The 14,930-nt window shown below is 41.3% G+C and overlaps 1 protein-coding gene across 6 annotated transcripts in view; it reads right to left on the bottom strand.

Moving 5' to 3' along the window:
* The window catches only part of magi1b (membrane associated guanylate kinase, WW and PDZ domain containing 1b), a 492,316-nt gene that overhangs the window by 64,484 nt on the left and 412,902 nt on the right, over positions 1 to 14,930 (bottom strand). For all 6 annotated transcript variants that reach the window (XM_068051572.1, XM_068051574.1, XM_068051577.1 and 3 more), the window contains one exon: positions 7,052 to 7,687. In XM_068051572.1, coding sequence (XP_067907673.1) covers positions 7,052 to 7,687 — 636 coding nt within the window. The remainder of the gene's footprint in view (positions 1 to 7,051; positions 7,688 to 14,930) is intronic.

Raw genomic sequence — 14,930 nt, 5'->3', positions numbered from 1 at the left:
GCAGAGACATTACTATACATATTTAATACCTCATTAGAAAAAGGTGTAGTGCCAGAGGACTGGCAGATAGCTAACGTAATTCCTATATTTAAAATGAGGGACAAAACATGCCCAGGGAATTATAGACCAGTCAGCTTAACATCGGTGGCAGGAAAAATAATGGAATCCCTACTAAAGGAGAGAATAGAAGAATATCTAGAGAATAAAAATATAATAATGAATAGTCAGCATGGATAATGGGAAAATCTTGCTTGACCAACCTTATTGAATTTTTTGAGGAGGTAACAGAAAGAGGAGGATGGTAATGTAGTAGATGCAAGTTATCTGGATATTCAAAAGGCCTTCAATAAGGTGCCCCATAATAGACTAATGAATATGGGGTGGAGGAACAAAGGGATCTCTGAATACAAATACACCAATCACTGTAAATTGCGCCACAGATTAGCCAGGCCATTAAAAAAAAAGCAAATCAAGCACAAGGCTTTATTTTTACAGGGATAGAATTGAAAAGTAGAGAAGTTCAGATAAACCTGTTTCGAACCTTGGATTAGACTACACTTAGAGTACTGTATGCAGTTCTGGTCACCATATTATAAAAAGGATGTAGAGGCACTGGAGAGGGTGCAGGGATGATTTACAAGGATGATACCGGAAATGTGTAGATATACATATTGGAAAGGATGAACAGGCTGGGTCTCTTTTCTCTTGGGGGAAAAAAAGGTTGAAGGGTGACCTAACAGAGGTCTTTACGATTATGAAAGGATTTGGTAGACAACACAGAGAGTATAGTTCCACTTGTGGGGAACAGCATAACTAGAGGCCATCAATATACAATAATCACCAAGAAATCCAATAAGGCATTCAGAAGAACGTTCTTTACCCAAAGAGTGGTGAATATGTGGAGCTGGCTAACAGGGGGAATGGTTGAAACAATTAAGGGGAAGCTAGACAAGCATATGAAGGAGAAGGGAATAGAGGGTTACGATGATGGATTTAGATGAGGAAAGATGGGAGGAGGCTCAAATGTAGGTTCAACGGCGGCATGGACTGCTTGGGCTGAAAGGCCTGTTTCTGTTCTGTATATCCTATGTAATCCTAGCATGTAATTAGGAAAGCTAATATAATGTTATTGTTTATCGTGAGGGGAATTGAATACAAAAGTAGGGAGGTTATGCTTCAGTTATACAGGGCATTGGTGAGACCACATCTGGAGTACTGTGTAGAATACTGGTCTCCTAATTTAAGGAAGAATCTAAATGCATTGGAGGCAGGACAGAGAAGGTTTACGATACTATTACCTGGAATGGGTGGGCTGTCTTACGAGGAAAGATTGGACAGGCTAGACTTGTATCAGCTGGAATTTAGAAGAGTAAGAGGCAACTTGATTGAAACATATAAGATCCTGAGGGGGTCTTGACAGGGTGGATGTGGAAAGGATGTTTCCCCTTGTGGGAGAATCTAGAACTAGGGGGTCAGTGTTTAAAAATAAGGGGTCGCCCGTTTAAGACAGAGATGAGGAGAAGTTTTTTCTCTCAGAGGGTTGAGAGTCCTTGGAATTCTCTTCCTCAAAAGGCGGTGGAAGCAGAGTCTTCAAATATTTTTAAGGCAAAGGTAGATAGATTCTTGATAAGCAAGGGGGGTGGAAGGTTATCATGGGTAGGTGGAAATGTGGAGTAATCAGTCAGCCATGAACTTATTGAATGGCAAAGCAGGCTCGAAGGGCCGAGTGGCCTACTCCTGCTCCTAATTCGTATGTTCCCCTTGACATTCAATGGCATTACGATCGCTGAATCTCCCACTATCAACATCCTGGGGGTTACCATTGACCAGAAACTGAACTGGAGTAGCCATATAAATACCGTGGCGACAAGAGCAGGTCAGAGTCTAGGAATTCTGCGGCAAATAACTCACCTCCTGACTCCCCAAAGCCTGTCCACCATCTACAAGACACAAGTAAGGACTGTGATGGAATACTCTCCACTTGCCTGGATGGGTGCAGCTCCAACAACACTCAAGAAGCTCGACACCATCCAGAACAAACCAACCCATTTGATTGTCACCCCATCCACAAACATTCACTCCCTCCTCCACCGATGCACAGAGGCAGCAGTGTGTACGATCTGCAGGATGCACTGCAGCAACGCACCAAGGCTCCTTAGACAGCACATTCCAAACCCGTGACCTCTACCACCAAGAAGGACAAGGCCAACAGATGCATGGGAACATCACCACCTGCAAGTTTCCCTCCAAGCCACACACCATCCTGACTTAGAACTATATCGCCGTTCCTTCAGTCACTGGGTCAACATCCTGGAACTCCCTTCCAAACAGCACTTTGGGTATACCTACCCCACATGGACTGCTGCGGTTCAAGAAGGTGGCTCACCACCACCTTCTCAAGGGCAATTAGGGATGGGCAATAAATGCTGGCCTTGCCTGCGACGCCCACTTCCAGTGAAAGAATTTTTTAAAAAGCTGAATATCAATGTGAACTGTTAGTAATTGGTAATAAATGTGTCAAATGTGAAAATTTATATGAAAATTCTAGCTCATTTGCTGATACAAGACTATGTTAAGTGATTCACAAATTCTGTACTATTTGGGATTGAACAAAAATCTCTCACAGCAGCATTAGCCGAAATTGTTATTTTTTCATTATTATATACACCATCCTGTGGGCGGCACATAAAAATATTTTAAAGAGCAAGAAATATAAAATAAGCACATAATATTTTCCATTAATGAAATGGGCTGGCCAAGGACATAATAGCTAACATTGTCATTTTTCTATTTAAGTTCTAATAGTCTACTGATAGCACCATATGCCAAAGCAGTGTAAACTCTAGTCTAGATCAGTGGCTTTCAAATCAGTCGATATGCGGGGGAGGGACCTCTTGCAAAGTACCATTACACCCACAGGGACCTGCTAAAAATATTGAGAATCCAGGGGACGCCGACCTAAGTCATGAAAGATAGTGTTAGCTATCAAACATAAAGTAATGCTGTTGTTGTAGAAAATGAGTTCGATCAGTACTAGTTGAGTTGCACACAGGGGACTGAATTTTAGGGACGGGAACGGAGGCAGGGGGAACCATTAAATTGGGTAGCTAGTTCGGGAGACCCCTGCTTTGGGGATAATCCAGGGCTCCTGGAAAGCTCCCCCAGCAGTAATGGCAGCCCTCACCCTCACTGACAGCCTGCCTACCCCTTCGCCAGGGTCTGCCTGAATGGCTCTGGCGACCCAGACTCCACTGCCTCTCTTGGGATCTTCATCAATCTTCTCCTCTGCAGGACCTCTTGCAGTACCGACAGTGACCACAGCCCTCTGATTGGCCGGCAGTTCTCGAGGAGGGAGTTCATCCCTTAGTGGGACAGCATCCCTGATGGTGGGCAGTTAATTGCCTGCCTACTGTGAAATAACAACAGGGGTCTGATGGAGGGCTGAGGTGGCGATATCGCTGCCTTCTGACCTGCCGCCACAACCCCCGTCACTGGAATAAAATCCAGCCCAGGGATTCAAGACAAAGTGCAATGTTCAGATCAAGCAGGGTTAGAGGGTTATTTGGGGCCAGACAGTGAAGTGTGAAGAGGTGACAGTAGCATCTAGGCATGCAAGGGAACATTCAACCATGTGACAGTGACAGAGATTTTGGGCTGAGGGCAAAAAGGTGAAGTTCAGGAGGGGAGAGTTGGGCTGCCGTCTGCTTGATAAGGCTGAGGCCTGAACGGACCTTCTGCTTTGGGGGGAGATTGAACACTTTGGGAAAGAGGCAGATTAGGTGGGAGGTGAGATATATCAGGAAGGATAACAATAACCCTTTAAATTATAGTTACAGAAGAGTTTAAAATTTAGCTGGGAAAATGACCTATGTCAGCTGTAGCTCGGTGGTAGTACTCAGCACTAAGTCAGAAGGCTGTGGGTTCAAGCCCGCTCCAGGGACCTGATCACATAATGTAGTCTGACACGACTGAGGAAGTACTACACTGTCTGAGGTGTTACCTTTTGGATGAGACATTAAACTGAGTCTGCCCTCTCATTATTTAGCAATTATTATCCAGACCATAGTGGAAGGTGACCTAATGTCACAGATTCCTGAACAGATAAACCCTTGGAGATTTGATTCAAAACATATCAAGATTACGTAGGAAATTTGTGGTCAGATTTATGTACACCTACACTGAAAAAGCAGCACAAAAGCATGTTTATGAATACTGAGTCACCATATAAGAAAAGGGAATGTTTCCAGACATGTGAGTTCAGTTTTCATACAGTAGCAGAGCAGAAGAGCAGTGATGTTTCTTGAGAATGGACTTGTGGCTGCATTCAAAATCCAACACCTAATTTCTGCAGCTGTACATAAGTCTAACTGGGATTGTATCGCTTGTAAACTCAACCATAACACTATGCACCACACTAATTCTCAACAATATAACCATTATTCTATGCTCCATCAAGTCAAAAATGTTTTATAACTACTCAAATTCATGCCAATGGCTATTTGCTAAATCGACATTTCACCATTTGATTAAGCTTAATTGCATCACAAGAGCTGACCTCTTCCATGGGGCAATTTGTTATTGACAGTAAACAGTTTAAGTGCTTATTTTAACTGTTGCAATTACAAGTAGACGTTAAGTATTTCTAAATCAAGTGAAAATGCTAAGTGTTGCATCATTTCCAGGAAATTCATCTCAACATTGAATACTCCTGGTAGACTGAGGTGTGGACTGCAGGCACTGTGGGCTGATCTCTCTTACCTGAGTAAGGTATACCTGAGGTGATATCTGGTGGAGTATGTTGGAAGGACAGACAAGCAGAGAGGGGGGGGGGAATTGTTGGAAAATTAAAAGATAGGATGAGCAAGTTTATGGGTAAGTCTGTAAATCTTCCCCTCTGAATCATTGCATTTTTATCTATTCTTAATTTATATTTAGGATATATAGTTGAGCAGATGGCTGCATATCTGAGAATTGCCCTTTTGGTGCAATCCGATTGAGGAGAAAATTGAATTTTGAGAGAATAGCTTTGTACAGTATGATTGGTAAGACAATGGAAATATCTGTTAGAAAGCACTTAACCTATGAGAGAAAAAGCTGACTTGATCATGATGCAAGAACTGTTTCAATACAGATGGGTATATTATACATATTTAAGACTAGAACTTACTCTTGGCAATAATAACATTCCTATAATAATTCCCTGCTATTTTTATGAGGACATTAGCTCATTTATTTTCAATAGTAGACAGAGGAATGTCACATAAATATGTTAAATGTTCATCTATTATCATCAGACTTTACTTCTTCTTGCTCATATAATTAATTTTCATTAATAACTTGCTTTGAATAGTTCAATTTATTCCAATAGCAAGGACAAAATAATATTTTGCCATGACAGCAGTTAGAATCAATTTACTAATCGAACTGTGGTCATTAGAGCCATTTAGTATTGTTGCACCAATTAAAGACTACACATGAATCAAACTCATTATGTGCAAGCATTAATGATTTCTCTCACCTCTTCTATACAAAGTTTCCATCATTTCTTCCCCTCCCCAACAATTTGTGTTCACAAACTGGACAAATTAAATTATCCTATTATTTCATTGGGTTTTATACACTTTGTCACAAGTTAATCAGAAGATTAAACTCATTGCACCAGAGCAAGCTCAATCATTGTGACAGGCCTACCAAGAACTGTACGCAGCAAAAGATATTAAAGCTGTACAAGTATAAAGAGATTTAACCAACAGCAATCCTAAACAGAAGGAGCTCAGTGCCATGTTCGAAAATGGTGTATAAATACAAAATACGAAGTATAATGGATAGCTTTTTCCAAAGACAAGGCAACTACAGAATTTCTTCCAAAGCAACAAAGATTATTGATCATTGCTAAAAGTAGAGACATTTTGTTGAAGCTTTTCGTCTTGCACTCATCAGGACAATCTACAAGAATACCAATGTAAGGGAAAGCAATACATTTATATTACGTGAGAAGAGAGTGCTGATTGGCAGGCAAGTGAACTCTGATTGAGAGAGGGGTTGCCATGGAGAATGCACCACATGTGAATTTGTGCAACAGGTGAAGCTAGCTGTTTCGCACTGTTACTAGGCAGTAGCAACACGTGTGCTTTTGGCAACTAAAAGGATGCTGCCGTTAAGCCAAAAAGACGCTCTGCCTTTCACACAAATGAGTAATGTGATCTATGAATTTCAATGCCAGTGTGATGCTAGGTATATAGGCCGTACGTCCCAAAAATTGACGGATCGTATCAAACAACATGTCCCTTCCGCTGTTCGCAATGGGCGGGGTACAGGCCGTACCTAACCAGCCCAAGTTTGCAAAACTCAAAACACAGTGTCCAACATTAGATGTGATTCCGCGATTGGACAACATTTGCTAAATAATCCTCAGTGTGCTAAGAATTACGCTGACATTAATTTAAGATGGTCAGTCGGGCTCGCAGTGTGGCACATTTGCATGTACTGGAAGCTACATATATTAATACACAGGGCCCTGTTCTCTGCAGAGACAAAGAACATGTACACACATTGCGCCTGTTTCAGATAAAAAAATAAGTGACAGCCATTCGCTGGTTCATTCCTCAGGGCAATGCCTTGACCAATCAGAGTCAAGCTGCCTCGTTTAAATTTCAAACAAAGCTTGGCAGTTAACTATCAGTCACCATAAACTGGAGCATTCTCCATGGCAACACCTCTACCAATCAGAGTCCACTTGCCAAACAATCAGCACTCTCTTCTCATACAGTATAAATGTTGCTTTCCCTTACATTGGTATACTTGCAAGTTGTCCTGATGAGTGCAAGACGAAAAGCTTCAACAAAATGCCTCTATTTTCAGCATTACTCAAGTTCTATACTACCAAATAACTATTATTGATCATGTCGCCTTTATAATTATACAGAATATTTATGCATTTATGAACTGCAGGGAATGATTGCCAGGAGGAAATGACCTACACAATATGTAACTTTATTCAAATGTTTCAGACATATATATCAAAAATCGTCAAAGTAGATTTGACACTCACCTCCTCGTTGAACCAGGAGCGTCACTTCACTACCTTTGGGACATTCTAACAGTGTATCAACTACTTGATTATGGGTTAGGTTTTGGACATTCTTCTTGTTGACTTCTAGTAGGAGATCCCCTTCCTTCAGGCCACGGCAGCGCGGACCATCCACAATTTGTTTAACTCTTTGGCCACCTCCTCCAGGGCTATCTGCTATGGTAAAACCAAAACCCATAGGGCCTTTAACTATATGAACAGTTATAAGTTCAGGCTGAGTTGCTATAGAGGAAGCCAAGGAGACGTTATCATTGGTATAGCCTGTATGGGATCCATTTGATGAAACATCACCAGATGATGGACTGTATGGTCTCTGGTCTTTCACTCCATTCCCATTTGCAGGAGCTGTTTGGCTACTGTGGCTTGAAAGGGAGTCATAGTTTTCTTGGCCATTGACAATAATTGGCTCTTTATCTGAAATAGCTACTGATGTCACCAAGCTAGTATTCGGATCATCTGGATCAAAAGGCAGAGGATAACCCCGGCAAAGTTCAAGATCCACAGTTGCCCCAATTGGAATTGACTGGAATATTTTCACAACTTGAGCATGGGTATATCCCAGCACGCAACTGCTGTTTACACTTACTATAACATCACCTAAGAGAGAGAATTAGAAAAGATTAGCCATACTAATGCATTGTCAATTGTTTAATTTATGCATTAGCTTCACAATTACATAATAATTCACAAATGGTGTTGTGCTATACAAACAAAAGTAACAATTTGCATAATATATCGACAATAGCAGGAATTGGATACTGTTGAGTATCAAGGGTCCTATGTTTCTAGGTAGATGTACTAAATATAGTGTAACAACCGAGGTTGGAGGAATGCTCTGTCTTTCTCTAGTTCCACTACTCCACTGGTCACAACGTATGTTTAAATGTTTTACACAGTTACCAATACTTTTCAGAAGTTTCAGAATAAAAAAAATCTGCCAACCAGGTTTCTTTAATAAAGAACAAAATTATTGATTTATTATAAAACAAGACTTATTCAATAAAGATGCAAGGCCTATTAACACAGTTTGAAATATGAAAGTCTAAATAATCTAATGTACACACATACATGCACACACACACACCTGTTAAAGGGAAAAAAATAAAGAAACTGAAAAAACTGGCTCTGCAGAGATCAACGTTAAAAAAAAGTACTTTGGCCAATTTATTGTCAATTCCTGAAGAAAAGGGATAAGATATGGAATGTTCCAGATGGCCTTTGGTCTGGTGTCTGGGTACAAGTAGACAGCTGTCACTGGGATCTTTCTGGAGCAGTTCTGTTTGGGAAACTTCAAGGTGTAGTCTTGCAGGCTTTTTGGGAGAATTACTGCATCAGCGGATTTGGCAATCACACTGGATTCTCAGAAGAGTTTCCAAAACAGGTGGAAAAGGATGAGTTGGGTTGCTTCTCTTGTAGCAGGATACACACCAACTGAACATTCAAACAGTCCTAGACAAATCAAAAATCCAAAACTTCTGACAACCATAAACCTAGATGTGGGACGTCTCTGTAAACAACTACAATAGCCAGCAAGGCTCCTTATGCTTATTTTAAACACTTCATTGTGTCTCTTCCAGTAAGTGTTCTTTTTTTTAAAGAAAATCCAAAGTGTCCTTCCTGTAACCTTTATTTAAAAAAAATAAATCCAGGTATGTCCTTGGTCTTTCAAATGAACCAATTTTCACAATCTTTTAAACATGAGTCCTCAAAAAATATTAATAATGGAGGCATCTTCATGACACCACCACCCTTGGAGGAATGAAACACCATTTTTAAATGTGTTTCATTATAAAGTGTGGGAAAAAAACAAAATATTAAACAAAAAATTAAAACACATTTACATACTCATTCTCATTCACTCTTTACCTGTAACTAATACAGCTCTGACCTGAACTCATATAACTCAAAGCAAAGTTAAATTCTAGACAAAGCATCAGCACTTACATTGTTTTTCCACGCAGTGTGGATAATCTTTAAGTGATAGGGCTGCAATAGTAAACTCCATTGAAATAGTCTGGCATTCTGGTTTTTGAATTTTTCCACATAAGCTAGTGGGATATGCTCAGTATATACCAGTGTCTCTCTGTAGTCGTGGCGGACATATACATTAGAATGTTTAAGAGCTAGTAGTAAGCCCAGGGTTTCTTTTTCCTCTGTAGAATATCTCTTTTGGTGTCGATTTAGCTTTATGGAAAAGTATCCCACTGGTCTTTCTGTGCCCAATTCATCTTTTTGTAACAGGACTGCAGCTACGCCCAGGTCACAAGCATCAATTGCTACCTTGAAGGGCTTAGTGAAATTTGGGGTAGCCAACACCAATTCATTTATCAAAATTGCTTTCAGCCTCTCAAAAGATGCTTGGCACTCCCCTGACCACACCAACATGTCTTCTTTTGTAGCAAATCTGTCAGTGGAGCAGCTATAGTGCTGAAATTTGGTACAAACTTGCAGTAGAAACCACACATCCCCAAAAACCTCATGATTTCTCATTTAGTCTTAGGAGCAGGGAACTCCGCCAATGTCTGTAGTTTTGCTGTTCTTGGCAACACTTATCCTTGCCCTATTATATGCCGGAGGTAGGTTACTCTCGCTTTTGCAAATTCTTTTGGCAAGGTTTATCAACAAATCGGCCAACTGTAATTTTCCAAACAGAGCTTCTAGTTGTTCCAAGTGGTCTTTCCTGTATACCAGCACATCATCAAGGTAAACTACACAGTTAGGAACACTGGCTACCACTTGGTTCATTAGTCTCTGGAAAGTTGCTGGGGCATTTTTTAGCCTGAATGGCATCAGTCAGTATTGGAAAAGACCATTTGGTGTGACAAAGGCTGATATTTCTTTAGCTCGGGGTGTTAAAGGAACCTGATAGTATCCCTTTAACAAATCTATTTTGGTAATAAATGTGGCACTGCCAACTCTGTCAGTACAATTTTCCAAGCAAGGAATTGGATAGGAATAAAGCCTGGCTCGGGTATAAAATTAAAACCCGAACCGGGCCCGAACCGACAACAGCCAACCCGAACCCGACCCGGGCCCGAGTCCTTTAATTTTTTTAAATGTCCGACCCTACCTGAACCCGACACATGTAGTCGGGTTTGGTCAGGTAGCCAGGCTTTACTGCAGAGTACGGAGTCTGGACTGCGTGTTTCCCACCTTGATGTCCTGATTGTTCATTTGAAGATTACTTCTCGGAGCAAGACAGCACTGTCCACGTCCAGCCCGACCCGACCCGAGCCCAAATGCTGGATCCGGAAGAGAGACCCGACCCGAACCCGGCACATGTCGTCAGGTCTGGCCGGGTTCGGGTCGGGTAGCCACGCTTTAGGTAGGAAGTCTGCCTTTGTTACTGCATTAACCTTTCTGTAGTCTATGCAAAATATAGTTCAACCATCAGGTTTAGGCCCTGACACAACTGGGGAACTCCAGCTGCATTGACTGGGTTCAATTCGGTGGTTTTCCAATAAGTATTGAATTTCTGCTTTCACCTGGGCCTGTTTCTCTGGATCCAAGCGATAAGGATGCTGTTTTATAGCAGAGGATGTTCCGACATTCGCATCATGAATGGCTAAGGTTGTACATCCTGGTTTGTCCCTACAGACTCCGTTAAATGCTGTGAGTAGACTTGTTAGGTCTCCTCATTGTTCTGCATCTAACTATGAAAGCATTGTGTCTAATCTCCCTAACAATTCAGTGTTTGCTAACCAAATAGTAGGAGGTTCAATTTGGGAACTGTCTAGGCCTCCTCCTGCCTCATCCTCATTATCCCTTTCATCCTTCACTGTCCTTACTACCTGACATACCAGTGCTGGCTTATCCTCCTCACGGTGGTGATGTTGTTTCAACATATTGATGTGACACAGCCGATTCTTTTTCCAGTGATCTGGGGTGTCAATCAAATAATTTACTTTACCAATCCTTTTGACTACTTTATATGGATCACTGAACTGTGCTTTCAGCAGTTCACCCTGTAAAGGCAGTAATACTAACACACCATCCTCTGGTTGAAATGTTCGGGTCCTGGGCACGCTTTTCTGCCCATTTCTTCATGGTTGTTTGGGAAGCTTTAAGGTGTTCCCGAGCCATTTTGCAGGCTCTCATGAGCCGCTGCTGGAACACGGATACATAATCAAACATGGAAGGCTCGTCCCTCTGTTCTTTCATTAGTTTCAGAGGATCTCTTACCTCATGTCCAGAAACTAATTCAAAAGGACTAAAACCAGTAGACTCATTAGATGAATCCTTAGTGGCAAACATAAGAAATTCCAGCCCCTTGTCCCAATCATGGGGATATTCATGACAGTATGCACTGATCATCATTTTGAGGGTTTGATGGTACCATTCTAAAGCCCCTTGAATCTGTGGGTGGTATGCTAAAGACTTTAACTGTGTTAGACCCAAATTATTCATAACTTCCTGAAAAATTTTAGGCAAAAAATTGGAACTCTGATCTGACTGGATCTCAATCAGTAATCCATATCAAGCGAAGAACTGGGTTAACTTCTCTACCACTACGTTAGCAGAAATTGTTCTCAAGGGAATGGCCTCTGGGAACCGAATAGCCATATTCATAATAGTGAGTATATATTCGTGTCCCACTTTTGTTTTTGGTAAAGATTCCACACAGTCTACCAACACCCTACTAAATAGTTCCCGAAAAACTGGTATGCGGATTCGAGGTACCGGGTTTATTGCAGGTTGCGGCCTTCCCACAATCTGGCACATATGACACGTTTTACTAAACTGCACCATGTCCTTCTGAAGACCAGGCCAGTAAAAATGTTGACTTATATGTGCGTGGGTCTTCCGGATCCACCCAAATCATTCCCCAGGTGTAGGTCAACTCCACCTACAGGCAAACTATGGACAACTTCTACGGTTACTGTTCTAGACATTAGGTTACATTCCAGCTGCACCCGATACAAAGGTACGGGTATATACTCCCCGCCGATACCATTCACTAAAACCTTGGCATTCAATGCGCTCTCTGGTGGAAAAGTTATGCCTTTCCCCAGCAAAAGAGTTAGGGTGGCTCCTGTATCCCTAAGTATAACTACAGTTTAACTGCCTCACTTGAGGGATAAGGAGTTACTTTTCCTTTTGATAAGAATTCCCTATAGCTCTCTTTTTCATGGCCCCTGCACTCACAGCGTTTTTTTTACTTGGCCGTGCAGCTGCAGTCAGAGTTACAACTTGAGCTGTCATACTCTCAGTCAGGGCCTTGTGTATCCCAGTAAGTCCCATGGGTATACCCCGTAACTTCCAGCAATCCGCACAAGGGTGTCCCACCTTGTGGCAATGGAAACACTGAGGCCTCCATACCTCACTTCCATCCTCAGCACTTTCCTTTCTGGCCTGAGGAGGAGATCCCTGTACATTCCCAGCTGTCCCTTCTCGTCCTGGCTGCTTGCCTTCCTTTCACCCTCCCACCTTCTATCCTTCTCAGGTTTATGAGGGTGACATGAAAACGGTTTGGACTTGTGGACAAGCTCGTAATCATCAGCGATCTCAGCTACCTGACTGGCTATTGAAACCTTCTCGTTCTCTACATGGGTTCTTATTAATGGAGGGAGTGAATTTTTACATTCCTCCAGAAGAACTATTTCCCTAAGGGTCTCATACGTGGCCTCTAACTTTAGTTCCTGCATCCAACGATCAATATTAATTTGCCCTACATGCTCAAATTCTATACAAGTCTGCCCAGGCTATTTCCGGAGGTTCTAAAATTTCTGCCTGTAAGTCTCAGGGACCAATTCATAAGCAGCAAGAACAGCCTTTTTTGCCATCTCATAATCTGCAGAAGCCTGCTCAGAAAGCATAGCATAAAATTCATGAGCTCTGCCTATCAACCTGCTTTGTATGAGCAGTGTCCAGTTTTCTTTCGGCCACCTCATCTGTTTAGCTCTCTTTTCAAAAGAAATGAAAAATGCCTTTACGTCCCTTTCCTCAAACTTTAGGAGGGCTTGCACAAATTTGAACAGCTCCCCACTGTGTCCTGGGTTGGAGTCAGATTCTTACTCATCAGAATTTTCCCTGGGGTCAAGTTCACCCTTTATTTTTAGTGCCAGCCTTTTAAGCTGGTATTCCCTTCCTCTCTCCTTTTCTTCTCTTTCTTTTTCTCTTGCCCTTTCTCTCGCTTGCTGCTCTGCTTGCCCCCTTTGAAATGCCCGTTCTTTGTCCTTTACCTCCCTTTGAAATGCTCTTTTCCCTCGCCTGAAATTCTAGCTCTAACTTCTTATTGTCCAACTGAATCTGTGCCAGTGTTACCTTGTCTTCTTCTGATTCTACTTGTCTCTCTGGCTCTTTCACTTCAACTTTCAGCTTTCTGGCCACTAGTTTCTGAATTTCAGGTCTCCTAGCTTTTTGTCTAATATATAGCTTCAAGTCCTTCACCACGCTTAATAGCTCGTCAGCGTTCAATGCCATTACAGAATCATAATTTATCCCAGACTGCTGCACATATGCACTTGCATCAAAAGTAGCCATTCCGGTAGTATAGGCTTTACTTAAAGCATAAGAAACCTGGCATTTTCCTTTTTCTATTTTCAATTATTATTACCCCACTTACAATTGCACTTTGTCGGCTTTGGGTTAACCCGGACCAAGCCCCCAATTATATGTTATGATCGAGATTGGAGGAATGCACTGTCTTTCTCTAGTTCCACTTCTCCACTTGTCACAATGTATGTTTAAATGTTTTATTCAGGCCAATTATAAATTTTATCTATATTAGTTTCAGAATAAAAAAAATCCGCCAACCAGGTTTCTTTAATAAAGAACAAAATTATTGATTTATTATAAAACAAGACTTATTCAATAAAGATGCAAAGCTTATTAACACAGTTTGAAATATGAAAGTATAAATATCTACCCTTCTAAAATAACCTAACATACACACACACTGGTTAAAGGGGGGGAAAAAAGGAAAATGAAAATAAACTGGCTCTGTAGAGATCAACTTTTTAAAAAAATACTACGGCCAAGTTATTGCTAATTCTTGAAGAAAAAGGATAAGATATGGAATGTTCCAGATGGCCTTTGATCTGGCATCCAGGTACACGTAGATGGCTGTCATTGAGATCTTTCTGAGCAGTTCTGTTCAGGAAACATCGAGGAGTAGTCTTGCAGGCTTTTCGGGAGAATTACTGCATCAGTAGTTTTGGCTATCACACTGATTCTCAGAAGATTTTCCAAAACAGGTGGAAAAGGATGAGTTGGGTGGCTTCTCTTGTAGCAGGCTACACACCAACTGCACATTCAAACAGTGCACGCCAAATCAGAAAGCCAAAACTCCTGACAACCATAAACCTCGATGTGGGACTTCTCTGTAAACAACTCCAATAGCCAGCAAGATGCCTTGTTTATTTTAGTACTTCATTATCTCTTCCAGTAAGTGTCTTTTTAAAAAATAAATCCAAGTGTCCTTCCAATAACCTTTTAAAAAAAACAAATCCCGGCATCTCCTCAGTCTTTCAAATGAACCAATTTTCACAATCTTTTAAACATGAGTCCTAAAAAAATATTAATAATGGAAGCACCTTCCTGACAATAGCCAATAACCTAAAGTCAAACTAAACAACTAGACAGGTATACAAACTATAATTGAGGTGAGTGGATTGTGGTTTTCATGGGAAGACCCCAGGATCCCATGGAATAAAAATGGAATTTGACTTTTCAGTCATCACAAACCGAATTATAAACAGGCAGTATCATAAAATGTGATCCTAAAACACCATTTAATAAAGCACAATTTGATTTATTCAGTCACACTGCAAAGCAGTGACGCTGGTATTAATGGAGGCTGCAGTGGGCCGCTTGGCATTATGAATCACAGGCTTGAATG

Source organism: Heterodontus francisci, chromosome 19, assembly GCF_036365525.1.
Source record: "Heterodontus francisci isolate sHetFra1 chromosome 19, sHetFra1.hap1, whole genome shotgun sequence".
Taxonomy (NCBI): Eukaryota; Metazoa; Chordata; class Chondrichthyes; order Heterodontiformes; family Heterodontidae; genus Heterodontus; species Heterodontus francisci.
The sequence above is the reverse complement of the archived record's forward strand: the minus strand, read 5'-3'. Positions and strand labels throughout refer to the sequence as shown.